At 38.4% G+C, this 26630-nt stretch overlaps 2 protein-coding genes across 7 annotated transcripts in view; one reads left to right on the forward strand and one right to left on the reverse strand.

Annotated features, from left to right (window-relative positions):
• tubd1 (tubulin, delta 1) overlaps nucleotides 1–20140 on the reverse strand; it is a 40336-nt gene extending 20196 nt beyond the window's left edge. For 2 of the 6 annotated variants that reach the window (XM_039757022.1, XM_039757018.1), the window contains exons 1-8: nucleotides 19289–20028; nucleotides 18610–18832; nucleotides 12708–12858; nucleotides 11731–11947; nucleotides 4587–4818; nucleotides 3707–3871; nucleotides 2620–2760; nucleotides 1528–1711 (exon numbers count right to left, since the gene is read on the reverse strand). In XM_039757022.1, coding sequence (XP_039612956.1) covers nucleotides 1528–1711; nucleotides 2620–2760; nucleotides 3707–3871; nucleotides 4587–4818; nucleotides 11731–11947; nucleotides 12708–12858; nucleotides 18610–18781 — 1262 coding nt within the window. In that variant the 5' untranslated portion in view covers nucleotides 18782–18832; nucleotides 19289–20028. The other 4 variants (XM_039757019.1, XM_039757020.1, XM_039757021.1 and 1 more) reach the window with 4 other exon arrangements.
• A 23-nt stretch (nucleotides 20141–20163) lies between these two features.
• LOC120531529 (ribosomal protein S6 kinase beta-1) overlaps nucleotides 20164–26630 on the forward strand; it is a 56302-nt gene continuing 49835 nt past the window's right edge. The window contains exon 1 of the mRNA XM_039757017.1: nucleotides 20164–20367. Within this exon, the coding sequence (XP_039612951.1) occupies nucleotides 20296–20367 (72 nt within the window). The 5' untranslated portion in view covers nucleotides 20164–20295. The remainder of the gene's footprint in view (nucleotides 20368–26630) is intronic.

The raw sequence follows: 26630 nt of genomic DNA on the forward strand, positions 1-26630 counted from the left end.
AATTAAGCGATCTTAAGATGAAGTCTATGATGTCCTACTTTAATCTCCAAATTTCCACTTTAATCACGTAGTTCATTTTGTCATTAAAGTTGACATTTCGTACTTTTTCTCCCCCAATGTGTGCCTTTTTTTTTTCCTCTGTACCCTAATAAGCTTTCATAAAACACTCGGACAGTGGGCTACGACTCGCCTTTTCCAGGCCACTTTGATAGCTGACAACTTCTTTTTTATTTCGGGCACTGTGCTACTTTGTGCACATGAGCTTTCGACTTTCTCTGACACACTATGTCACTCGATCAACTTCCTCTTGTTGTTTATATCACTGTTTAAACCAACAAATAGTACATTTTTCCTTGCCTCCACTTGGTATTCTCTGAAATTCTTCTATTTCCCCCCCGTGCTTTTGCCATTGCCTTTTCACAGAACGCGGAGCTTAAGGGCTATTTATACTGATTTGCATATTCAAAGAGGCGTAATTCTAGGAGGAGACTGGGCAGGACAGCAGGCGCATGCACATGTGTTACTTTTCATTCTGACCGGGATTTATGTAGTGGAAGAACGTGGAAGTTGGCGTTCACACAGATTTATGCATCTGGATTTTTTTGTGCGTAACCACATTTCCGCTTTTGTCCGTACACCATGTTATAGTGTCAATTCTTCGCATAGCATTATACATGAGGCCCCTGGTCTTTTATTTAAAAAAAAACACACAACACACACACACACAATATAATACTTCAGCATTCTGCTTCCTGATAGCACAGAACCATTATAATCTCTTCCCGCTGGCAGAGGGGAAAACATGAGAGGTAGCGCATGCTAAATGGTATAAAAGGAAATAAATTTTGATATACCATTTAAATCTGGCTAGCTTTCTTTTGCTTGGACTTGTTCATATGCTAGCCAGAAATTTGCTATATGTTTATATAGCAATCCCATGTTTCAACAAAACTAGAAAACTGAGAAAACTGACATTTGGCACTAACAAAAATTTGTTTCTTGTCTGGTTTATACATTTATATGCCAGACAGACAGTCTAATAGCTTGGAAAAAGTGGCATTTCAGTGTGGCTTGCAATGGACTGACGCCCTGTCCATGGCTGGTTTTTGCCTTGCTTGGTCTCCATCAAGCCTGGACTCAATAAAAAGTTTCCTAAATGAATGGATTAATGTTAGATTTATTAAAATATTTTTGTACTTTGTGCAGTCCAAAACTGCTCTGTAGTGTCACGTTTCTTATTGTACTTAATTAGTGAAATAATCAACTTGATACTAACATTAAAACAGTAATCATCAAAATATACAATTCTATAAAATATCTTTTTATCTCTAACACAGCAGCTGAAGCTGGTCTTCTTCAGGACTGGCTTATAACATGTTGACTTGGCTAATTACGGCAACATTTAAAGGCAGCGTTTGGGATCACCGAGACCAGCAGTGGACAGATACCACAAATATTTAAGGCACATATAACTTTCATGTCACCAAATTTTTCAGTTAAACCTCTCCATTTCAGGCTCCTTCTTACCTTGAAGCAAACATGTTCCATGCTCTTCCCACTATGCTGTCCAGTGGCTTCAGTAACAGCTGGCTGTTACTGACAAGAGTGGCCAACTTCTCATATCTGTTAAAGGCTATTGGTGTTCTCCAAGTAGTGATGCTGGAACCTGGTGGTCTCCAAGATGTATAAAGAGCTGGATCTGCAAATGCTCCTTCAATAAAACACAATCGCAGGAGGAAGAAAACGATTATAGCAGGCATAAAAAAATAACAGTGCAACTGAATCAAATTCTCATGGCTTAAGCTTGTAAGTTACATCACTTAATTTCAACAAATTGGATGATAATTTGGTTGTTTTAACTTGTGAATTTAAAGAAAAGTACCCAAGAGCATTTTCATGTAACATATTGTCACTACTAAATTCATTATTTCAGCCAACTGTGCACTTATAAAGTCACTTAACTAACCACTTCAGGTGAAGACAGCAGAGATTACTTTATAAAAGGTGGCTTTTACAAAAGATAAATAGAATTTTTACTCCGGTGGGTTCCAAGAAGATTATCACAGGGGTATGCGTGTCCAACAGTAGATAATGCTGTAAACTGTGTTCTGCCATTTTCAGGTAAGGAAGACTGAAGTTTTGAGGTAAGGCAGGTAAACTAGCTAATCATGCTGCCAGAGAGTGGCAAAGTGTTGAATATTGATTAGCACATGCAAGTGAGAATTTTACAGTACTCTGTACAAATGACAATAACAAGCCTACAAAATATAAATGTAGACTGTCATTCTGAGGCTAGGGATCTGCACTGGCAATCGGAAGGTTGCCGGTTCGAATCCCGTAAATGCCAAAAGGGACTCTGCTCTGTTGGGCCCTTGAGCAAGGCCCTTAACCTGCTATTTCTGAGTGCTTTGAGTAGTGAGAAAAGCGCTACTGTATATAAATGCAAAGAATTATTATTATTATTATTTATTGGTCTATTGGTGGGGGAGGGTTTAAGGTAGAATGCCATTTCCTGCTTTGGGCCCACAGATATCCAGCTATACTACTGGAGATCTCAGGACTGATAGCCAAGTTGGGAAATGTCGCATTTAACGGTTTGTGACTGCCCACGTTATTTACCTTGATCTGCCGACTGTACATCTTTGCCTCTAAGGATAAGCAGATTTGACAAAGATGTGTTAAAACGAGACTCTTTTTTGCCAGTCAACGTCTCAACTGCAGTCAATCCAGGCAAAGGAGGACGAACCTGCCAGTCAATACCTGTAAAACCAACAGTTATATTTCTTTTTAACCAACTTCATTACTGCCTTCATAAAAAAAAAAATAATTTCTGAAGAAACACAATAGCAGTAGAGGTTTATTTCAATACTACAAGACTGACATCAACAGGCACATAGTGGAACTGCAGATAGCTGTATTCTTAAGTTCTGAATTTTTAAAACAAAGTGAAAGGAGTCTTTGTAATCTCAGAGTGACACCTAGGGGTAAGACTTGGGACCACGATACAAAAATGTGTAATGCAAAAAGTCAGATATACAGTAGTTGATACCAAAGTGTGAACAGTATTCATATTATTTATTTTTTGCACTTTAAATTACAAAAAAGTGTTACCACATTAAGGAGAATATGCCCAGAAAGCTGGACTACAGTAAACTGGGCATGTGTGACCACAGAAAACAAAAAACAAAACAGCAAACTAGCACTGTCAGACTTCAACAATATAGACTTTGTCAATGTGTTTACTCCAAGACTTAAACACTAAAAACACGACATGTGTAATCGTAAATGCTCCAATCATAAAAATGAAGAAATATCCAATCTGTAAGATGCAGGTCTAATTACATGTGTGTCACCAGCTTATACTGTAGTTGCTACACGGTGCTTTTTTTTTTTTTAACCCCACCTCACAGTGGTACCTCCTGAACCTCCAGGATTGGGGGTAATGGTAGTTTTAGTCCATATACTCACAATTCTAGCCTAACCTTTATTGATATCAGCCATATAATAAATATGTAGGGCGCAGGTCTAATAAAGAGTGAAAGTACAAAAGAGACGATCAGGAGTCCTGGCACCAAACTTAAAGGCCAGTATCTCTGTACAATCGCTGAGCTAATCGATAAATAAGCCAAATAAGAAAACAAATCAAATTTGTTTATAAATTAGAAGCAACATAATGATAAATGATCTACAGCCATATTCTACTTGCCTTCTTCCATTTTAGCATGAGCAATCAACATTTGCCTCAAGTGTTTCAGTAGACCTGGCCAGGTAAAAGCACTATAGGCAAGAGCGGTATCAGACATCTGTGGGATATTTCGGAGTCCCAGTAGTTTGAACTCTGGATGACAAACCATATTTTCCATCAGGTCACCTAAAAATGATGTTCATGACAAATCACAACTACAGCAAAAATTAAATAAACCAGAAAACAAGCAGAAGTAGCAAGTAACTTATTTTCTCTCTCACTTGATATGTACCCACGCTCTTTGATCTACTAGTTGCTGTCCTGTTAATTCAATTTATTCTGTTTTATTCTTCTTAACATTTCCTGATCATTACATGGCCCACTTGTTTCCTTTACTGAAGCAGATGCCTTCAATGAGACTATTTGGGATGCTGTGGTCTCATGACTGAAGTATTGAATTCTGGGCACCATTTTTAAACATCTGCCCTCTTGATGGTTTAGAAAAGTAATTTTTTTGTGCAATACTTGCTTTAGGAGAGAATTGGAACCATAAATGATCTGATCTACTGACAAAATGTGAGAATGTACTGCTGGCTTTGCGGAGGACTGTGTTCAAATGGAACTTGAAAGCAGATTTGTAAGATGGACTTGAATATAGAATGTAAAAGAAATCAGAATAAATGAGAATACTTGTAGGACAAGTGGTGTGGGAAAAAAAAAACACTAATTACTACCCAATAATTTCGACTACATTTTATATGTGGTTTTGCTTGCACTGAGAAACACAAAGCTGGATAGCAGCACTATTTTGCTCTAAACACATCCCATTTTTCAAGAAATAAAAATAAATTGAAAAAAGAAAAAAAAAAAAAAAAAAAAAAGACAGCAAGTGCCTGGTTACCTAGTGGGTTTCTTTTGTATTCGGCAGTCCCATCACTCGTACAAACTGGCTGCAGCACACTCCCTAGCTGATGGGCAATCACTTTATTGACATCCTTAAATGAAATCTGTTTAATGTTCATAAGCTGTGCACAGATCTTGTGGACAGTATCATTTTCATGCACGAGAATGGCATCAGAAGACTGGTACAGATGAGACAGGGTTAAAACAGAGTTGTAATTTTGAACAATTACCTAGGATGAGAAATACATATATTGGTCAGGAAACTAGTCAGAGATGCAGTCATGTATGTAACGTGCAGATTACTGGGCTGAATTGTGAAGACATCTACAGTATATTCATTTTGTTCAACAAGCTTTGTAACTATACCACTCCATCTCACACTGCAAATCAAAGCTAAACATATGCCTACAGACGTGTCCTAATTTTGTCAGAATATTTGGCAATACAAGACTTCTGATTTTCTCAGCCACTTACACCATGCTGTTGGTTGTGACAAGAGAAATAGTGTTTAAACAGGATTTTTGGGGAAAGCTTAAAGTGGTTTTCACGCTTGTTTGTTATAATGTGAAAAGCATCAACCACAATAGCCATGTCTGTCTGCCTGTATAAAACAACTCGTCTCCCAGTGGACCACAGAAAATATGTCAAGTCAGTTCATTTTTTTAGAAAGGTATCTTAAATATGGCAAGTTGTACAAATTTTTGAAATTTTAAAATCTCTCATTGTGTAGCAATTGCACACTCATCTATCTTAAAACAGAAATATTGGTGCCGCTTTCAACTATGAATTACTGTTTCAAATTTACCATGAGAGTGATTACTTCAAATTGTATTTTTTTTATATTGTTTTCCTTTACTCCTTTGACAGCCATTACTGACGGCAAAGTAGTGAAACGTCTGCTGTTGTGCTCAATGAAATAAGTACTCCTTGCTGCAGGACACAAGATAGAGTGGGGTCAGATGAAGGTAGGGTTGCCTATTTGATAACCAAGTATTAGCATATTAAAAAAGGTACAAGATTATATCTGTATTTATTTATTCAATTTACTAATAATATTTTTAATATGGCAGTAATGATATTGCTTACGTTTTCATCACTTTACAAATTAAGAACTGTCACTTAGCTTTACCAAAATGCAGTAGTAGGTCTCATTATGTGCTAACAGTTTGGCTTCTTTTTGCGCAAACCTCAGTCCTAGCAGCTTAGTTCTGTTCTTTGAAACTGAAGTGCATAAGTGACATGGTGTTCATGTCCACGGAAGTAAAAAAAAATAATAGTAACTTGTGTAAGTGTGTGAAAGAGACACTTACAGTGACTAACATATACAGTGGTACTTGAAAGTTTGTGAACCCTTTAGAATTTTCTATATTTCTGCATAAATATAACCTAAAACATCATCAGATTTTCACTCAAGCCCTAAAAGTAGATAAAGAGAAACCAGTTAAACAAATGAGATAAAAATACTTGGTCATTTATTTATTAAGGAAAATGACCGAATATTACATATTTGTGAGTGGCAAAAGTATGTGAACCTTTACTTTCAGTATCTGCTGTGACCCCCAGCAATAACTGCAACTAAACGTTTCCGTTAACTTTTGATCATTCCTGAACACCGGCATTGAGGAATTTTAGCCCATTCCTCCTTACAGAACAGCTTCAACTCTGGGATGTTGGTGGGTTTCCTCACATTAACTGCTCGCGTCAGGTCCTTCCACAACATTTTGATTGGATTAAGGTCAGGACTTTGACTTGGCCATTTCAAAACATTAACTTTATTCTTCTTTAACCATTTTTTAGTAGAACGCCTTGTGTGCTTAGAGTCATTGTCTTGCTGCATGACCCACCTTCTCTTGAGATTCAGTTCATGGACAGATGTCCTGACATTTTCCTTTAGAATTCTCTGATATAATTCAGAATTCATTGTTCCATCAATGAAGGCAAGCCGTCTAAACCATGATACTACCACCACCATGTTTCACAGATGGGATAAGGTTCTTATGCTGGAATGCAGTGTTTTCCTTTCTACAAACATAACGCTTTTCATTTAAACCAAAAAGTTCTATTTCGTCTCATCCGTCCATAAAACATTCTCCCAATAGCCTTCTGGTTTGTCCACATGATCTTTAGCAAACTGCAAACGAGCATCAATTTTGTTTTTTTTTTTGGAGAGCAGTGGCTTTCTCCTTGCAACCCTGCCATGCCCACCATTGTTGTTCAGTGTTCTCCTGATGGTGGACTCATGAACATTAGCCAATGTGAGAGAGGCCTTCAGTTGCTTAGAAGTTAACCTGAGGTCCTTTGTGACCTCACCGACTATTACACGCCTTGCTCTTGGAGTGATCTTTGTTGGTCGACCACTCCTGGAGAGGGTAACAATGGACTTGAATTTCCTCCATTTGTACGCAATCTGTCTGACTGTGGATTGGTGGAGTCCAAACTCTTTAGAGATGGTTTTGTAACCTTTTCCAGCCTGATGACCATCAACAACTCTTTTTCTGAGGTCCTCAGAAATCTCCTTTGTTTGTGCCGTGATACACTTCCACAAACGTGTTGTGAAGAGCAGACTTTGATAGATCCCTGTTCTTTAAATAGCACAGGGTGCCCACTTACACCTGATTGTCATCCCATTGATTGAAAACACCTGACTCTAATTTCATCTTCAAACTAACTGCTAATCCTAGAGGTTCACATACTTTTGCCACTCACAAATATGTAACATTCGATCATTTTCATCAATAAATAAATGACCAAGTACAGGGGCCGGTCATAAAATTAGAATATCATGACAAAGTTGATTTATTTCAGTAATTCCATTCAAAAAGTGAAAAATGTATTTTAGATTCATTCATTACACACAGACTGATGTATTTCAAATGTTTATTTCTTTTAATTTTGATGATTGTAACTGACAACTAATGAAAGTCCCAAATTCAGTATCTCAGAAAATTAGAATATTGTGAAAAGGTTCAATATTGAAGACACCTGGTGCCACAATCTAATCAGCTAATTAACTCAAAACACCTGCAAAAGCCTTTAAATGGTCTCTCAGTCTAGTTCTGTAGGCTACACAATCATGAGGAAGACTGCTGACTTGACAGTTGTCCAAAAGACGACCATTAACACCTTGTACAAGGAGGGCAAGACACAAAAGGTCATTGATAAAGAGGCTGGCTGTTCACAGAGCTCCGTGTCCAAGCACATTAATAGAGAGGTGAAGGAAGGACAAGATGTGGTAGAAAAAAGTGTACAAGCAATAGGGATAACCGCACCCTGGAGAGGATTGTGAAACAAAACCCATTGAAAACTGTGGGGGAGATTCACAAAGAGTGGACTGCAGCTGGAGTCAGTGCTTCGAGAACCACCACGCACAGACGTATGCAAGACATGGGTTTCAGCTGTCGCATTCCTTGTGTCAAGCCACTCTTGAACAAGAGACAGCGCCAGAAGCGTCTCACCTTGGCTAAAGACAAAAAGAACTGGACTGCTGCCGAGTGGTCCAAAGTTATGTTTCTTGATGAAAGTAAATTTTGCATTTCCTTTAGAAATCAAGGTCCCAGAGTCTAGAGGAAGAGAGGAGAGGCACAGAATCCACGTTGCTTGAGGTCCAGTGTAAAGTTTCCACAGTCAGTGATGGTTTGGGGTGCCATGTCATCTGCTGGTGTTGGTCCATTGTGTTTTCTGAGGTCCAAGGTCAACGCAGCCGTCTACCAGGACGTTTTAGAGCATTTCATGCTTCCTGCTGCTGACGAACTTTATGGAGATGCAGATTTCATTTTCCAACAGGACCTGGCACCTGCACACAGTGCCAAAGCTACCAGTACCTGGTTTAAGGACCATGGTATCCCTGTTCTTGATTGGCCAGCAAACTCGCCTGACCTTAAACCCATAGAAAATCTATCGGGTATTGTGAAGAAGATGCAATACGCCAGACCCAACAATTCAGAAGAGCTGAAGGCCACTATCTGAGCAACATGTGCAGTGCCACAGACTGATCAATTCCATGCCACGCCGCATTGCTGCAGTAATCCAGGCCAAAGGAGCACCAACTAAATATTGAGTGCTGTACATGCTGATACTTTTCATGTTTAAACCTTTCAGTTGGCCAACATTTCTAAAAATCCTTTTTTTTGCATTGGTCTTAATTGATATTCTAATTTTCCTAGATAATGAATTTGGGACTTTCATTAGTTTTCAGTTATAATCATCAAAATTAAAAGAAATAAACATTTGAAATACATCAGTCTGTGTGTAATGAATGAATCTAATATACAAGTTTCACTTTTTGAATAGAATTACTGAAATAAATCAACTTTGTCAGGATATTCTAATTTTATGACCGGCACCTGTATAATATTTTTGTCTCATTTGTTTAACTGGTTTCTCTTTATCTACTTTTAGGACTTGAGTGAAAATCTGATGATGTTTTAGGTCATATTTATGTAGAAATATAGAAGATTCTAAAGGGTTCACAAACTTTCAAGCACCACTGTATGTAGTATTATGATTACACTAAAATCAACCTCACAGCTGCATTATCTCAAGTTTACACTGATAAATATTTCCCTGATTAATACAATAAATTAACTTGTCAAAACACCACAATTATCTGCTGTCAATGAAGTTTAGATGCACCCAACAATTGTAGTTTGAGACCACAGTGCAGATTTAAATGTCCATCAGATACTTCTTTGTAGATTAAATTTCTTAAATGTAACATTTTTCCAGTAGGCACAGACCCTCAACATCCAAAAATAACTTACAACAACACATTAATATTTAATCACTTGAGTTGGAATCTGTCATTTATTAAATCAACTTCAGCCACATGATATTGTAAAATAGTATAAAAATGTATAGTTTTATATACACTACTAAAATATGAAATTACATTCTATTGTTACTGTTATTTTAGTAGATAACTTGGTTACAAAAACATGTAATAAACAACACTAACCAATGAGGTGACTAGAAAATTGTAAAAAGCTCCAACTTTCAAACCAGCTAACCAAGTCTACAAATTCATTTAAATGTTGCATCATGGGTAAATTTTCTTTCATGTTATTGTTTGTCACTGCGGTCTTTAGATTACCTTGCCCTCAGGATTTAATATGTGAAAATTGACTTTTTTCGTCCTTTTTGTATAATTAAAAATGGCAATTTTATTTCTTTTTCTGGTGGAAAGGGGCTTTATTTATTTCACTTTCATTAGTTACTTTCTAAACAAATGTTTTCTCGAGATGGAACTCATATTAATTTATGTAACTCTTTGGATTAAGATACAAACTGAACAGTTTCACTTGTAAATCACTACATTATCACTACTTATGATGAATTATGTAACTTTGAAAATGTTATATTACATTACTAGCAAAATACCCGCGCTTCGCAGCGGCAAAGTACTGCCTTAAAATTTTTATTAAGAAGAAAATTAAACCTTTTTAAACTGAGGGAAAATATATCAATAATTATTTGTTAAGGATCTCTTTGTATACCACGTTGTCAGTTCAGCCCTCCGGTTGTAATATGACCAAGCTGTGCGCTGAGCTTACTCTTGAGCATGGCACATGCAGAACCATAGGTGAAGGGCTTAAGCATTTCACTCTTCTAGTGCTCCTGTGTAGTATAATTATCTCCTGTACCGTCATCAGTCCACACCTTGAACGTGTCCTGAACCTGTCATTCAATACATAAGACACAATGTTTCTCCGGATTTCGAAAGAGTGAGCCTGATATGGCCGTGCAATATGTAACAAACAGAATGGAAAAGGTAGGTGCCATCTCCGGGCATGGAAACCACTCAGTAAGTGACAGTTCTTTGATCGATGGTGATCACCTGACAGACATTTTAATGGGGGTACAGTTGGAGCGATAAAGGAAATGGGTACCTGAACAATGTAAGTAAGTCTAAAATACATACACAATAACTATAATCGTAATAAACGAACAATAAAACAGCGGAGAAGCCGTGGATTAAATAAAAAGGATGTAGTTATCAGCAGGGAGACATGAATCCCGTGGCGAAGCAAGGAAGGGAATGTAGAGACCGGAGTGACGGACGGCCTTATATAGGCAGGCAGACAACAACATGGGAGGCGTTGGGATGGGGGACCCAATGCTGCCTCACACGGTGACCGAGCTGCAGGCTATGGACGTATATTTGTACGTAAGTAGGATTCAGTTAGCGTTGGGAACCCTCGTACCAAATTTCTTGAAGATAGACCCATAAGTAACAAAGACCGTTAGAAAGTTCAATATGGCAGCCGACAGTGGCATCATACCACTGAAATAAGTACGTATATCGGTTTCGGTTAGCGCATGGAAGCCGCCTACCAAATTTCGTGAAGATGGGGCCATAAATAAGAAAGTTCAACATGGCGGACATTGTCGACCGTTACAACCGTTGCGTGTGGAATTTCGAAATGAAACCTGCTTAACCTTTTCAAGTAAGCTGTAAGGAATAAGCCTGCCAAATTTCAGCCTTCTACCTACACGGGAAGTTGGAGAATTAGTGATGAGTGAGTCAGTCAGTGAGGGCTTTGCCTTTTATTAGTATAATGTACAAAATACACATTTTTTATATTTGAAGGCTATTAGTTTATGAAAAGATTATGTTAAAGTTCTTCAGATTATATACATTTATTATTATAATAGAAATTGCTTTACTTTTGTACATTAATGCTAACTAACTTCACTGTTCCTAATCTGAATGTTAAATTAAACAAAAAGCACCTTTAAGTCCACCATCAACATTAGTGACACATTTACAGAAGGTTAAAAGAAGAAAAGCTTATCTATAAATGTCACCTTCCACATGAGAAAATACTGTATGTTAACATATATCCCTAGTAAGAATCAGAAAACAAAGAGACACAGTGCACGGTCCGGTCAAGGACTTTAAAAGACTTCACTGTATTTTGGTGTTCACAATATAAATATCCAGAATACAAAGCAATTTTCTGGGCTCCCTTTCTGTTATTGTAAAGGGAACATGTGTTTCACTGTGCCGCAAACTACTACATTTGCTGAACTTTGTGTCATGACTCCGAATTGTGTTAACATGCACAAATTTAAATTTATACTAACGTGGATATGTTGAAGAGCATCACAGTAATTCTTTTTATACATCAAGTGCATAAACTTACTTCTCCAGTTCCATATGGCCACGTGACTTGATTGAGAATGAAAGAGTGAGGATAGGTGTCTCGCAGGCATTGTGTCATGTATGTTCCCAGTCCTGAGCCTGTCCCTCCCGCCAGGCTCATCATTGTGAAGAATCCACTCAGTCGGTCACATTTCTCCACCTGCCTCCTAACCAGGTTCATGATGTCTCTCTCATGTCGTGGGCCATGCACACAGAAACTGGACAGGAGTAATAAATAATGCTATTATTTGCAGATTCAAAATAGAATCATCAACTAAGCAAGTTTTCTTTAACTGTCAATTTATTAAAAGGTTAATAATGTGAAATGTGTCACAGTTATCAAACCAATGAGCTACCGTCAGAAGAGTACAGGTCTAATTAAGAAGACACCCTCTCGACATTCCAACTGAAATGTACCCCACCTTGCTATAAATCCATTGGGAAATGAATAGCACCCTTGAGAGGTCTGATCATCCTTTTTCAAAACCTGCTTATTCCACTGCAGTCACAGGAGGACATACATCCTATCTTGGCTGCCTGAGCTGCAATGTAGAAATCAGTCCTGGACAGACCATCAGTACATTGCAGGTCTCTCTTTGTAGTGTTCAGAAATCAAAGTTTAGTACAACCAAAACAGTAAGAAAATACCTACTGGAAGAAGATTGTATAGTTACATTCATGCTTCAGCTATTAAACAGATAAATGCTCAAACAATTTCTTAGTAGTGACAGTAAACAACACCAAGTAAACTGCTCATTTCCAACAGAATTTGCAGAAAACCACTGAAAAGCAGCAATTTAAAACATGGGGCTAAAACATCTGCCATGCTTAATCGTCAAATATCATTTGATATGACTTTACAAAATGTGACAGTTGGCAGGGGATATTAAAGCCAAATATATACAAAACTAGATTCAGAAATTTCACACCATCTCGCCATTTGCATTCAAGTGAACACATACAGATTCCAGTCCTTACCCATTAGCCCAGTTGTTCCCAGATCCTTGTTTCTGGCAAAAGAAAGACTCTTCCCCGTATCTCCAAATGCCAGACTTTGCAGCTGTGGCAATGGCTTGACTGATGACTTTAGGTTCCATGTCAACAAGAACTGCCCGTGCTGAAGGTGCATCTGAAAGGAGGAAAAAAAAAAAAGGGACAGGCTTCCTTTATAGTTATTACACACAAAATAAAAAACATGTATATAAGCTGTAGTACTATTAGTGTTTACAGAGTTGTTAAAATAGCTAGATTGTTCTTCAGCTCTAAAAGGAGCCACATCTGCAGGTCCCTGGGGTTTATCCTAGTAACAGTAAGAAAGTACAAATAAGTATCCACAATTTAGACAAATTTATGTCAATAAAACAAACTGTAAATCTTTTATTTGCTCAAACTGCAACCCACACAAACACAGAAAATATGAAGAGTTAACCAAGGGTACTCTGACTGGTAATAGTAATAAACACCCCTGTTCATAATAGATTTTTTCATTTTTTTTTTTTAAATAAAATCTGGGGTGGTACGGTGGCACAGTGGGTAGCACTGCTGCTTTGCAGTTAGGAGACCTGGGTTTACTTCCCGGGTCCTCCCTGCGTGGGTTTCCTCCCACAGTCCAAAGACATGCAGATTAGGTGCATTGGCGATTCTAAATTGTCCCTAGTGTGTGCTTGGTGTGTGTGTGTGTGCGCCCTGCGGCACCCTGCCCGGGGTTTGTTTCCTGCCTTGCGCCCTGTGTTGGCTGGGATTGGCTCAAGCAGACCCCCGTGACCCTGTAGTTAGGATATAGCGGGTTGGATAATGGATGGATGGAAATAAGATCTGGAAGTTAGGCATTAAATGAACAAATTGAATCATGGAGTCAAATTGTCAGTTATAAATTAGTTCAACAATTCAAAATGTTGGTACCCTTTTGCAACATTTTACACATCCAAAAAAGCAACATTAAAACTGTATATTATTTCATGATTTTTATTCTGTTAATTCACATACTGTATTATTTAAAAAGCACTTTTAAAGAAAAATTGAGCTTTAATATACAGTAAAATAGTTTTTAAAATTTTACTTAAAGTTTTTATTTTATTGCCTGTTTTACTTTACATTTACCAATATTATAAATGTTGCGTGCTTTTTGTAAATTATATTTATTTACAGTATATTCACCCAAGGTATGATGCCTGAGCCTACCTTTAACGTTGCAAGCAACTTTGATAAGGGAGCATGATGCTTGACCAAACAATATAGTATTTTATAGAATATCATCACCCTTGTAGCTATGACATGTTCTTTTAAATGCATTGCAGAATGCTCCATGCAGCTTTTGGTGAAAGTGTCACATTAAAGGAGTGCAGATTTAAGAGGAGGAAAAAAAAAAAACTGTACAGTATTTTTGCATTCTGTATACTAGGCAACATGGTGTTGCTGCAGCTAGCGCCGTATGTGGAGTTTTCACACTCTACCCAGATTATCCAGGGACCTCTAGTCTTCTCATACACTTCAACACATGCATGTCAAGAAGGTGAATGCTAACACTGTTTTGACAAAATTATAGTACATTATAAAAGGAAAAAAGTGAGTAGATGATAAATGAAATGAAACTAAAGTGATATTGAAAACCAACACCACAAAAATAATAATGAATACAACAGTTGTTTGCAAACAACAGATTTGTTAAGTTCTATGGGTATAGTACTTATAACCAGTTGTTCTGGGATTTGTTTATTTTTTGACAATTTCATTAGCATAACAAATTTCTTAAATCTGCACTGTTTTAAAAGTGAGATTCCATTCCATGAAATCACCTGTATTACTTAATTAATCCTTATTCTTTCCTTGCCAAATTGTTTTTTACTTTTTTAATTAATCATGCAAATTTTGTATTCATTTTGCATCTTTTTAGTACTAAAAAAAAAAAAAGACTGCAATTTTAATTTCCTACTTCATTAAAAACACTTTTATAATCAATTTATTGTTTCACGATTGCTTGTGGAGCTGTAAATTAGCTAGGCATATTTACAAATACAGTCACCTAAAGGATTATTAGGAACACCTGTTCAATTTGTCATTAATGCAATTATCTAATCAACCAATCACATGGCAGTTGCTTCAATGCATTTAGGGGTGTGGTCCTGGTCAAGACAATCTCCTGAACTCCAAACTGAATGTCAGAATGGGAAAGAAAGGTGATTTAAGCAATTTTGAGGGTGGCATGGTTGTTGGTGCCAGACGGGCCGGTCTGAGTATTTCACAATCTGCTCAGTTACTGGGATTTTCACGCACAACCATTTCTAGGGTTTACAAAGAATGGTGTGAAAAGAGAAAAACATCCAGTATGCGGCAGTCCTATGGACGAAAATGCCTTGTTGATGCTAGAGGTAAGAGGAGAATGGGCCGACTGATTCAAGCTGATAGAAGAGCAACTTAGACTGAAATAACCACTCGTTACAACCGAGGTATGCAGCAAAGCATTTGTGAAGCCACAACACGCACAACCTTGAGGTGGATGGGCTACAACAGCAGAAGACCCCACCGGGTACCACTCATCACCACTACAAATAGGAAAAAGAGGCTACAATTTGCACGAGCTCACCAAAATTGGACAGTTGAAGACTGGAAAAATGTTGCCTGGTCTGATGAGTCTCGATTTCTGTTGAGACATTCAAATGGTAGAGTCAGAATTTGGCGTAAACAGAATGAGAACATGGATCCATCATGCCTTGTTACCACTGTGCAGGCTGGTGGTGGTGGTGGTGTAGTAATGGTGTGGGGGATGTGTTCTTGGCACACTTTAGGCCCCTTATTGCCAATTGGGCATCGTTTAAATGCCACGGGCTACCTGAGCATTGTTTCTGACCATGTCCATCCCTTCATGACCACCATGTACCCATCCTCTGATGGCTACTTCCAGCAGGATAATGCACCATGTCACAAAGCTCGAATCATTTCAAATTGGTTTCTTGAACATGACAATGAGTTCACTGTACTAAAATGGCCCCCACACTCACCAGATCTCATCTTTGCGATGTGGTGGAACGGGAGCTTCGTGCCCTGGATGTGCATCCCACAAATCTCCATCAACTGCAAGATGCTATCCTATCAATATGGGCCAACATTTCTAAAGAATGCTTTCAGCACCTTGTTGAATCAATGCCACGTAGAATTAAGGCAGTTGTAAAGGTGAAAGGGGGTCAAACACCGTATTAGTATGGTGTTCCTAATAATCCTTTAGGTGAGTGTATATTCCATAAAATATTTACTGCTCCAGATTGAACATATGTTTCCATTTCAGTTTAAGGCGTAAAATATGAAAATTAAACTTTATATTACCAATTGGAGGTTGGCAAGATGCAGTCATGTGAAAAAAGGAAATATACCATCCTTCAGTTCTTTGATTATACCCATCAGCACATAAACAATCTCCTAGTCTTCACAAGGGCTGAATTGGATAAATCTAATTTAAGGTTACATACAATACATAACAGATTTTACTTTCCATTAAAAGAACAAAACACTGAACGGCACGATGGTACTCCCACCTCACAGTAAAGAGACCAGGGTTCACATTCCAGGTCCTCCCTACATGGTGCTACGGTTTCCTCCCACTGTCCAAAGATATGCAGGTTAGGTGAACTGGTGAAACTAAATTGGCCCTGGTGTGTGTGTTTACCCTGCGGAGAACTGGCGCACTGCCCAATTTGTTCCTGCCTTGTGCCCTATGCTAACTGGGATAAGCTCCAGCTCCCCCCACAGCCCTGGTCTGGATTAAGTAGGCTAGAAAATGACATCTGTCCCAATTCTGGGTAGGGCTTCCTTTTGCTTTCAAACCAGCCTCAATTCTTTGTGGCATGGATTCCAAAGACGTTGGAAACATTTCTTTGAGATTTTTATCTATGTTCACATGATCTCTCCAGAAATGTCATCTGCATATTCATGTTGCAGATCTCCCTTTCTACCACATCCCAAATGTATTGTATTGGATTCTGATCTGGTGACTGGGAGGACCATGAAAAACACTGTACTCGATTGTACTCGTGAAATCATGCAAATACAGGTCAGGTGCTTCAGTTAGTGTTCACATGAAACACCATAATGCAGTAAAATGTAATGTCAGTGATTTTTGACACTGGCATGATTTTTTGTCCCAGATGGTAATTCTGTAACTGCTGACCTCCTGGGATTTTTACACCCAACAGAGTTTACTCGGAACTGTTATATAAAAAAAGAAGAGAATAGGGCTACAACAGCAGAAGGTATCAGAATCACTAAAATTGATTATTTGAAGGCAGGAAGAACATAGCCTGGTCTGGTTAATCTCAATTCCTGCCAAGGCACACAGATGGTACAGTCAGAATTAGGTGCCAGCAGCATGAATCCATGTACCCTACCTACCCCGAGTCAACAGTCTGGGCCGCTGGTGGTGTAATGTTTTCTTGGTATTCTTTGTGTTAATTAATACCATCAATCATCAATTGAATGCCACATCCTATTTAAGTATTGTTGTTGCCCATGTGCATCATTCCATGGCCAAAATGTACCCATTTTCTGATGGATACATCCAGCATGATAATGCACATTGTCACAAATTTTGTTCCTCCTGCTGCACAACAATGCCCGACCTCATGTGGCGAGAGTCTGCAGAGGCAGTTCCTGGAGGATGAAGTAATTGATACCATTGACTGGCCCCCACGCTCACCTGACCTAAATCTAATAGAACACCTCTGGGACATTATGTTTCAGTCCATCCGACACCACCAGGTTGCACCTCAGACTGTCCAGGAGCTCAGTGATGCCCTGGTCCAGATATTGAGGACCACCCGCAGGACACCACCTGTCATCTCATTAGGAGCATACCCCGATGTGGTCAGGCATGCATACAAGCATGTGGGGGCCATACAAACTACGGAGTACGATTCTGAGTTGTTGCAAGGAAATTTTGCCAAAATGGACTAGCCTGCCATATCATTTTTTCACTTTGATTTTTGGGGTGTCTTTGAACTCAGCCCTCTCTGTACGTTGACAGTTTTCATTTCAATTAAACGATGTGGCATCCTTTCGTTCCTAACACATTACCCAGTCCATATCAGCAGAGATATCCAGCACAATTCAAGATCTTATGTGTTTTCAAAGTATTCCTTTAATATCTTGAGCATATATTTAAAAAAATAATAATTTTAAGCAGACGTATGTATCCTTTAAGTTGTCATTTTCTTACATATTTCTTATTAATACAATTGTGATAAAAAAAAATAAAACTACACCATGCCCAGACAAGCACCATAGAGGAATGCACCCAATATCAGCTCAGTATCATCTTTACCTCTAAAACATCTTTAGGGACTTCAGTTGCCAGGACTGCCTTCATAATTGATCCGCACATGACAAGAAATGACTCCCATGATTTTTTCCCTACAAAAGAGTCCTCTATTTAAACATAAAAATGTCAACTAGATGCATGTGGGATTATTACATGAGAGCACATAAACCTATGCATGTCCCCGGATTAAAAAATGTTTAAAACACAAGTTAACTTGTGCCTCTGCATAAACATTGCTGTGAATCAATCCGTTCCTGTAGCCCTCAACATTTTGCTAGATAGCACAGATTCAGATTCTTCTGATATATATGATGACGACAACAACAACATATGAAGAACCATAAGTGAAGGCATCAAGCATACTGGAACACCATTAATGCAGATGTCTTCAATGAGAATTAGTTACAACAAATCCCACTACTGTATGTATACTTGAGGTTCATTTACTCTCTCAAAAATCAAAAATAAAAAGTACAACTTAGTAATTTACACTGAGAAGCATCATTTGGCAAGTATAAATACAATGCATAAGTGTGTGTATTTTCAGTCAAATTGGTTAAACATTCAGCCTACCTTTCCCATTGTCCTCACTGAAGAATCTCTCTTGTGAACAAGCTCTGTAGGCTTCAGTTTCTTTCTTGTTGCTCTGTCCTTGTGCATTGTGACAGTCTTTGCCAATAACATCGAACAGCTCTTGGCCAATTTGGTTACCACACTGACCAAGCTGCACAGTCACAATGGACATACTTTCTGGGCAATGTCAGCAAACACCTGGACTCTGGCTGTTATTTCTGACCTAAAATGAAACATGGACAGCTTTCATTATGAATGTATTATGCAGATTCTTTTAAACTACAGCCTTGGTGCTGATAACAGACAATACTTTGCATCTCGTTCATTTTTCTTAATCCAATTTATTCCAAACTATAACTTAATAAAGTCTTAATTGTTTTGATTCGCAATCTATTTTTTCTAAAGGCAGGTAAGAGCAGTTTTTTGTAATTTGTCAACAATTTTATTACCTGTCAGTGGACATGAAAGTTACCCAAAAGAAACAAGGCAGAGAAAGCAAATCCAGATAAACGTTATGCTGTAGTAACTTCCAAGCAGTGACCTGCACATTAAGGACTAGAAGTAACCCACAGAAAAGAAAATTCTTTCAGTTCAGCGAGAGACAATGAATGATTCAATGTGCACATTTGCAATACACTTTCCCAGCCGCAGCCTGCACCTCAATCTCAAAGATTCTCACCTGAGCTCTTTCGCAGATTCTGGACCGTAAATGGGCCTACAAGAGCGCAGAGAACCGGTTATCGCGCTGCTTTGCCTTTTCCTTACTGAAGGGAACAGTGTAGTATCTGTCCGATGTGGGTTACAAAATAATAACTCTGAGCATTCCTTTTCACATGCATCTTACGGTGAAAAAATGCTAAAAGGTCGACAGAGCAGAACAGCTACATTCACATGTCATGAATCAAAACTTCAAGGGTTCGACCCAAACCTCTTCAAACAGGAAGCGCTGCCGCTTAGGTTTTAAACCGTCAGAAATTGACGGCAACAGTGTACTGTGCGCATGCGCTGTACTCCTCCGTGAACGCATGCTCACTGTCTTGTATATCGCATCGGCAGCAGATTCGTTTTTTAAATCGTTTTTAGGAGTATTCTCGGTGCAACAAAAACTGAGCAAAACACATCAGAAATGTAACGTTATCATTACATATTAATACTCAAAAACTTGAAACATACAAAAGATGCACATACATATTTAAGCTAACCAAAAACTTTAATCATGCAAAAGATACTCATAAATAACTACGCAAATACAAGCATTGAATAATTGGGATGTTATAAATGAACAGCAGATGGTTGTATTTATGCGCTTTACGCTTACAAATGCGAAAATTATCCATTAATGGAAGAACAATTTAGATTAAGGCTTTGCTTTCCATTACGACTAGACGGTGATTTTCCTTCGCGTTACCGTGGACCTCACTCACGCTCTCACCTTTGCGCATGTCCGTTGCCAATCGCTAGCCGCGGTTGCCCACACTCGCTTAGTTACATTGTCCGCAGTGCGCCTGCTCTCGACTCAAGGAGCGAAGGGGGCTTTTTCCCTATCGACCAGAGTTTTGTTTGGTTGGGTCTGTTTGTGCGCATGCTTCGTACTGTAGCCGGTTATGGCGGCGGTGTATGTGTCTCCATGAGGCGAATAGAAAGGGCCATTCATCGTGACTGAGAGCGCAACTAGATAGCGGGGAGATGGCTGGCGTGTTCGACATTGACCTGGACCAGCCCGAGGATACTGTCTCTGATGAAGAGCTCGACGAGGGGGTAGGTAGTATCGACCCTGGGGCGGGACGGCGCCGGCCGGGCGGGGTGCCGCGGACTGCGGGTGAAGACCGAGGCCTGGCTAAGCAAGAATGGGGTCGTTGTAGTACAAGAAAATGGGACAAGGCCGCGTGATAGTACACGAATAGGTGATTAAAAGCAAGGACTCAGCCTCCCAGTTGGCAGTCCTGGGACGTATTTATGTGTGGAATCCCTAGGAGCTATCCTGTCTGAGGCTTGACAGGGTCCCATTCCGGATAGTGTCCACCTATTAGAAGTAGAACTGCCCCTGGGGCGATCTTTAGGAAGTCAACTGCGACGGTTTGAATGCTTTTAACTTCTGCCCCCCTTTGGTCTGCGGCAGGGGTATTGCTCACTGTGATCGTCCGCTTTAGGGACAGCTTCGGTGGTCTGTGGCTAAAACCGCGGTCACGTGACCAGAGCAACGTTTTTCAGATTCTCCTGTGTGCTCTGCGATAAGGAACGGACCAAAATAAACAGGGAGTACCTGGAAAACGCGCACGCACTCCTACTACGGTGATAGGCAGCTCTGTGGCTTGGGCATATTCTAGTAGTTACTATACAGCGCCTTACACACCTCGTGTCGCACTTTTTAATACAACTCCTGTGACTATCCCGGGCTGAGGCGCATGCTGTCTGACTTTGCCGCACGCAGTTTCATTAGATCGCGCACTTCTGTTCCCGTATGCGTTATCTTGCGAATGTCACTGTAAAACAAAGTTGTATTTTATGGCAGTAGATATTCGCATTTCTGAGTTTCCTCATTGTGGCAATACTATGAACACACACGTAGGTGACAACTGGAAACATATGGAATCGTTTAGTGGACACGTGTGTGTTTTAAAGGAGCATCTACTTATTTTGGGGGAAAAAACTAGATAATTAATGAAGATGTATAGATGACCTTGAATTTTATGCCTTAAAGTTTACAGTAATAATTTTCAAATTTTTACTATGGTTAATGATTTTTGTCAAAGCTCTTATTCTGTTGCGCCAGCACTGTACTGTGTTAGAAAAGTTTTCATTTTAAGTTTGTTGTAAGGCAATGAAGTCGATTTCGTGGTTATCAAATGTTGAATACAAGTAGTTTTGGTCACCTAAAACTTGTTAGTAAGCACACTCCCCAAACACACATTTACATGTTTTACATTTTTGTCATGAATAGGTAATGATAGAACATGCTTTAGGAAGGTGAATAGAATATATTTTTATTTAGGGCTATTTGGAGTTTTTTGAAATTCATATTGTAAAATATAGTTTGTTCAGTGTTGCACTTTGTTCTAGATATCAGTGTTCCACAGTGAATGTAGAAGTTCTGCGTTGTTCCTGTATTATGTGTTACCCTCCCTAATGGGTAGTTATTATTTCAAAAGGAGCATGTCACTGAAGGATGAAGGTTCTGTAATAAAAATTATAACTTGAAAGCTTCAAAGCATTGGCATTAAAGGTATGCCTAACTATACTGGTGCATTTTGGAAAGCAGAGATTTTGCTAATTCATTCTCCTTTTCATAGAACAAATTTTGCAAACTTTTTGCCAACTAACTTTAATGGTAAGACACTACAGCATGTAGGCATCTGAAGTGTCACATTTGTACCATGACAAAGAAATGCTCACTAGAACAGTACCCAAGAAACAGTCTCTTGGCATTGCCATCCTTTATAAAGGAAGATTTTTTTTATTTTTTAATACACAGGTGTACAGTCAAATAAAATGAATGTAGACAGGGTTATTGGCCCAACACTTTTAAAATCCAAATCTCAGATAATTAAGAGTGATGTGTCGGCTAAGAGAACGGATTAAATTTTACAAAAAAACAAGGGCACTGTTGTTAAAATTCCGAAAGAATGAGAACTTTGTCAGTATGGGCTAGTTTATCACCCAATGTCGGCTCTGCCAATTATGGCATGCTAGTTGGCCACTCAGAGGTAGCACATCCACAACTAGCCTCGCACTGAAGACCTCCTTAACAATTACAATCTCAAGATATTTATATTTTGGTGGGGGTTTTTTGCCTGTCATTTGACTAATCGTTTACTAATTTTTTATTGTTGAAAATACTGTTGTGCCTTTTTTTGTGAGTTGAGTAGAAGTATTAAAATTCTGTTTTCATCCTTCCACCTCAAAGCAGCAACTAGCCAGGCCAACACAGGGTGCGTCACTGCTTGACCATCTGAGCCACACTGGAATCCAGTTTGATGTAAAACTGCCCTCGCATCTCTGCTTCTGGCTCTCAGAGCCGTAGACTTTAATACTAAAGTGCTTGTCCTCCTACACCCGAGCTTGCCTAAAGTTGCCCTTCTTCCTGTTGGCGTGACATTTTTATAAAGTCCTGTCTGAGCAATGTTTCTAATTTATGGCTCCTCTGAACGGAGAGTTGCTGTTATTTTTCAAGTTCAAAGTTTGCCTGAAACCTCAACTTTTGTCACTTTTGTTTCACCTTGACCATATCTATGTCAATTTCATTTTCAAAGTGACTCATCTGTAACTGCTGCAGTGATTGAGACTGACTCAGGTATACTTTCTGTCAACTGTCATTATCAGGCTGCTATGATCTCGTTTTGTTTGCTTTTCTTTGTGAGTTGTAATGCATTTAAATGTTAATTTATTGTGCTTTGTTTTCTTGCTTTTGTTTTGGGTTCTGTTGGTTTTTTTTTTTTTGCAATGTACCTTATGAAAAACACTAAAAATGTGTTTTGACCAATAAGATGCCTATTACTAGGGAAGTGTTTAAAATAGTTTTTCCTGATGATAGCATTCCTAAAGTTTATTTTTGCCATTTACATTTTTTGTTTCATTTTTTATAGATGCCATTTCAAACTCTAGAACAGTAGTTCCCAAACTCAGTCCTGAGGTCCCACTGTGGCGCTACAGGTTTTTATTCTAGCCAAATTCACAATTAGTGATAATAATTGATCTCATTTATTTAGATGGTCTTTTCCTTTCTCTTATTCTTCCTTTAGAAAAGCATAGCAGTATGATTCTTACATTTATAACACATTTAGAAATCTTTCTACTTTTTCTTTAAACACTCACCTCTCTTTTGTTGCTGTCCTATTGTTTTGTCATTTTTTGTGCAGTTTGCACCCTTCATTGTGTCCTAATAATAATTAAAACAAGCAGAACTGACAGCCAGGTGAACAACACTGAATGATGAAAGGCCAGAATAACTTTAGCGTCAGACCCACTATTTAGTAGATAATAAAGTAAACAGTTGGAACACCTGGAAAAGCAGAATGAAAATCAGGCTGAAAATTGTTTATAAAAAAAAAAAAAATTAATTAATAAAAATTTAACAAACTTAGCATTGTTATTTCTCCATTGACTCCAAAACTTAATTGGGCTAGGAGTCCAAATAAAAACAGAAGAACCTGCAGCCACAGTAGGTCCCCAGGACTGAGTGTGGGAAGCACTGCTCTAGAATAATTAATAATATGAATAATGTCGTGTTTGGGTTTTGATTTGAGCTTCCTTCCCTCCACCTGTTTTGCTTACCTGCTTCTAATTAGTCGGCACTCTTAATGAAACGTGTCAGGCATATCATCAGAGATTTTTAATTTGTGCCTGGCCCTCAGTTGAAGCTGTAAAATAATCTGTCCTTCCATTTGATCATCTGTATCAGAGAGCTGTCATGTACTCTTACTGCTGGGATGTCTTTTGGTGGTAAGTTTGGGTTGTAGTCAAAGAGGCCCAGTGTTCTACTTTTTCAGTTTTATTTCAGTATGAAGATACTGGAGTGTAAAAGGTTAAATCACGATTTACATAGTTATTAATTAGTATATAAAGAAAGACAAATTCCTTTATCTTGTAGGGTAAATTGGTTATTTTGTTCCTATTTTGAACAACCAAGAAATCATATAATTGATTTTACTATGTTGTAGTCTCTTCTGTTAATATGCAGTGGCCAAAAGCCCAAGCACAAACAACAATAGTGATGCAGATAGAAGCAGATGTATCTCTGTGAAGAAATTGATTTGCCTATGTTACATATAATAGGTAATCTTGCCAAATGTGATATGCCTTAGTGTATCCTCCTCAATCATTTTTGAAAAGACACATGTCTAATACAGCCCCATATACACTTATTTACCAATATTGTTAGGTGCTTATATGTGATAATGTGTTGCACCTCCTTTCACCTTCAGAAAACCCTGGATTTTATTGGCCATGGATTTTACAAGATGCCAGATTTGCTTTTATAAATGTTGTGCTATGTGAAAATGATTGTTTTGGTTGCTGCAAACTGGATGGTTGAATGATCCTGCAGCTAACAGCTCTTCTCTCCTCATCCTAAAGATGTTGATAGAGTTACAATTTGGGGACTGTGCAGGGCATAAAAGCAGTGAAAATGCGCTGTAATTTTCCTGGAATCATTTGGTGAAAATATTTGCCTGGTGCAGTAGCATTCTAGCAGTGTTCAATGTTTGGAACACGAAGGGACAAACTTGGTCAGCAATGGTTTTCTAATAAATTATCCATAGAAGATCATCAGAATGGCTATAGGGGGTACTGACGTGTGCCAGAATTTCACTGCCCTCCTGGGCCCGTATTGCTGACTCTAAACTGGGTGTCTCAAAGTAATAATGCCACTTGTTCCAAATCATGATGCACTGCATGATATAAAAGAAACTTGGATTTATTTGACCAAGTAACCTTTTTCCTCTATTCAGCAGTCCAGCTGTGATGCTTCTGTGCCCACTCTAGATGCACTTTGTTTTTTAACTGACAACCTTAGCACCCAGCTTGGTTGTTGGGGTTTTCGTTTATTTAAGACAGTCTCCACACCAGTGTTGGAATTCAGACATGACATGGCTGGTTGTGGCTTGTCTGTTTGCTTGTACAATTCTTACCATTTCCGTTTGACTCCTCTGATCAATAATAAGCTCTTCTCTTCCATGGGATCGCCTTTCACTGGTAGTTGTTTCCATTTCATACCTTTCTAGGTAAATCTCTGAAGCAGTTGTGTATGAATAACTCTTGATGACAGATGTTTGGGGGTGCCCGAATCAACACACTTGGCACCAACTATATGACAAATGACACGCTGAATGTAGAATTTTGTGCATGTGGATGGGGCTGTACCAAATAAACTGGCAACTCAGTATAGGTTTTCTTATTGCTTGAGCTCTTTTTCTGTGCACAGTATATCTGCCAAGATTGTAAAATGCTGTGAGTAAGAGTAATTGCACAAGTGTTGAATAATGGCAGGAGATTGCTCCTGTTTATTGTAATACGGTCTGTTAACCTCCCATTGACCCAGTAATATGGCTAACACACGTGCTGAATGTAAACTGTGTTTTAATATAACTTTAATTACCTTATGTAGCCTAGAAATATAGTTACGGTATTGTTTTAAACATTTAACACTTTAAATCGGTTATTTTCAATTTTTTGGTGCCCATTTTGTGTTTTGAGAAAAACGAGGTTTGCCAAGATTACCACAGCCACTTGTCTCACAGGGGCTTTTAAATAGTTACTGTATAAGGAGGTTAGACTTTCATGATGAGACTTTTTACTGGTATTTAATGTTCTGTCCTTTTTCTTGAATTATCTAGTTATTTTTATTTGCAATAAAAAAGTCAGTCTTTTTATTCCTTTTTATGACTTTCATAGACTTGGTTTCATATTTTCTTGCAAGACTTTGAGAAGTAAATCCATGGCAAGTCAGAATGTCATGTTTAACTAATGACACATACTTGGGAAATCTCAGAGACTTTTAGATGTTTATTATAAGAAGTTGTGTGTTTGAACCGACAATCGGATATGTATTAAAGTTTCTTATTTTTGACATAAATTGGAAATTTTATGCTGAAGAATGCAATTCTGTTTTGAATCTGTGACTTTTGCTAGAAATAAGTGAGGTATGAATTCTTAATATTTTGTCAATTTTTTCTGTTGGAAAAATGATGTAAAGAAAGAAATGTGCAATTAGCAGTGTTTAGGACCAACAAATGTAAACAGGTGGTTTAAATATGACAGAAGGTAAAATTCCGTTACAACAAACTGCCAGAGACCTAAAACATTTCATTTTAATGAAAATTTCGCAGTAAGATTCTGTATTTTTCACTATCTTTAACTTGTGTCCAGGTATTTGCAATCATTTCAATAGCTTCATTTGCGTTAATTTTAACCTTGTCCTGTCTACAAGTTATGCTGACGAGAATTTTTCTAAGCATTTCCTTGCGATAATGCAGTTTCAGGTTGCGAGTGATGCACAAATCCAATGGCTGAAGCACTGCCATGCA

Source organism: Polypterus senegalus, chromosome 6 (genome assembly GCF_016835505.1).
Source record: "Polypterus senegalus isolate Bchr_013 chromosome 6, ASM1683550v1, whole genome shotgun sequence".
Lineage (NCBI taxonomy): Eukaryota > Metazoa > Chordata > Cladistia > Polypteriformes > Polypteridae > Polypterus > Polypterus senegalus.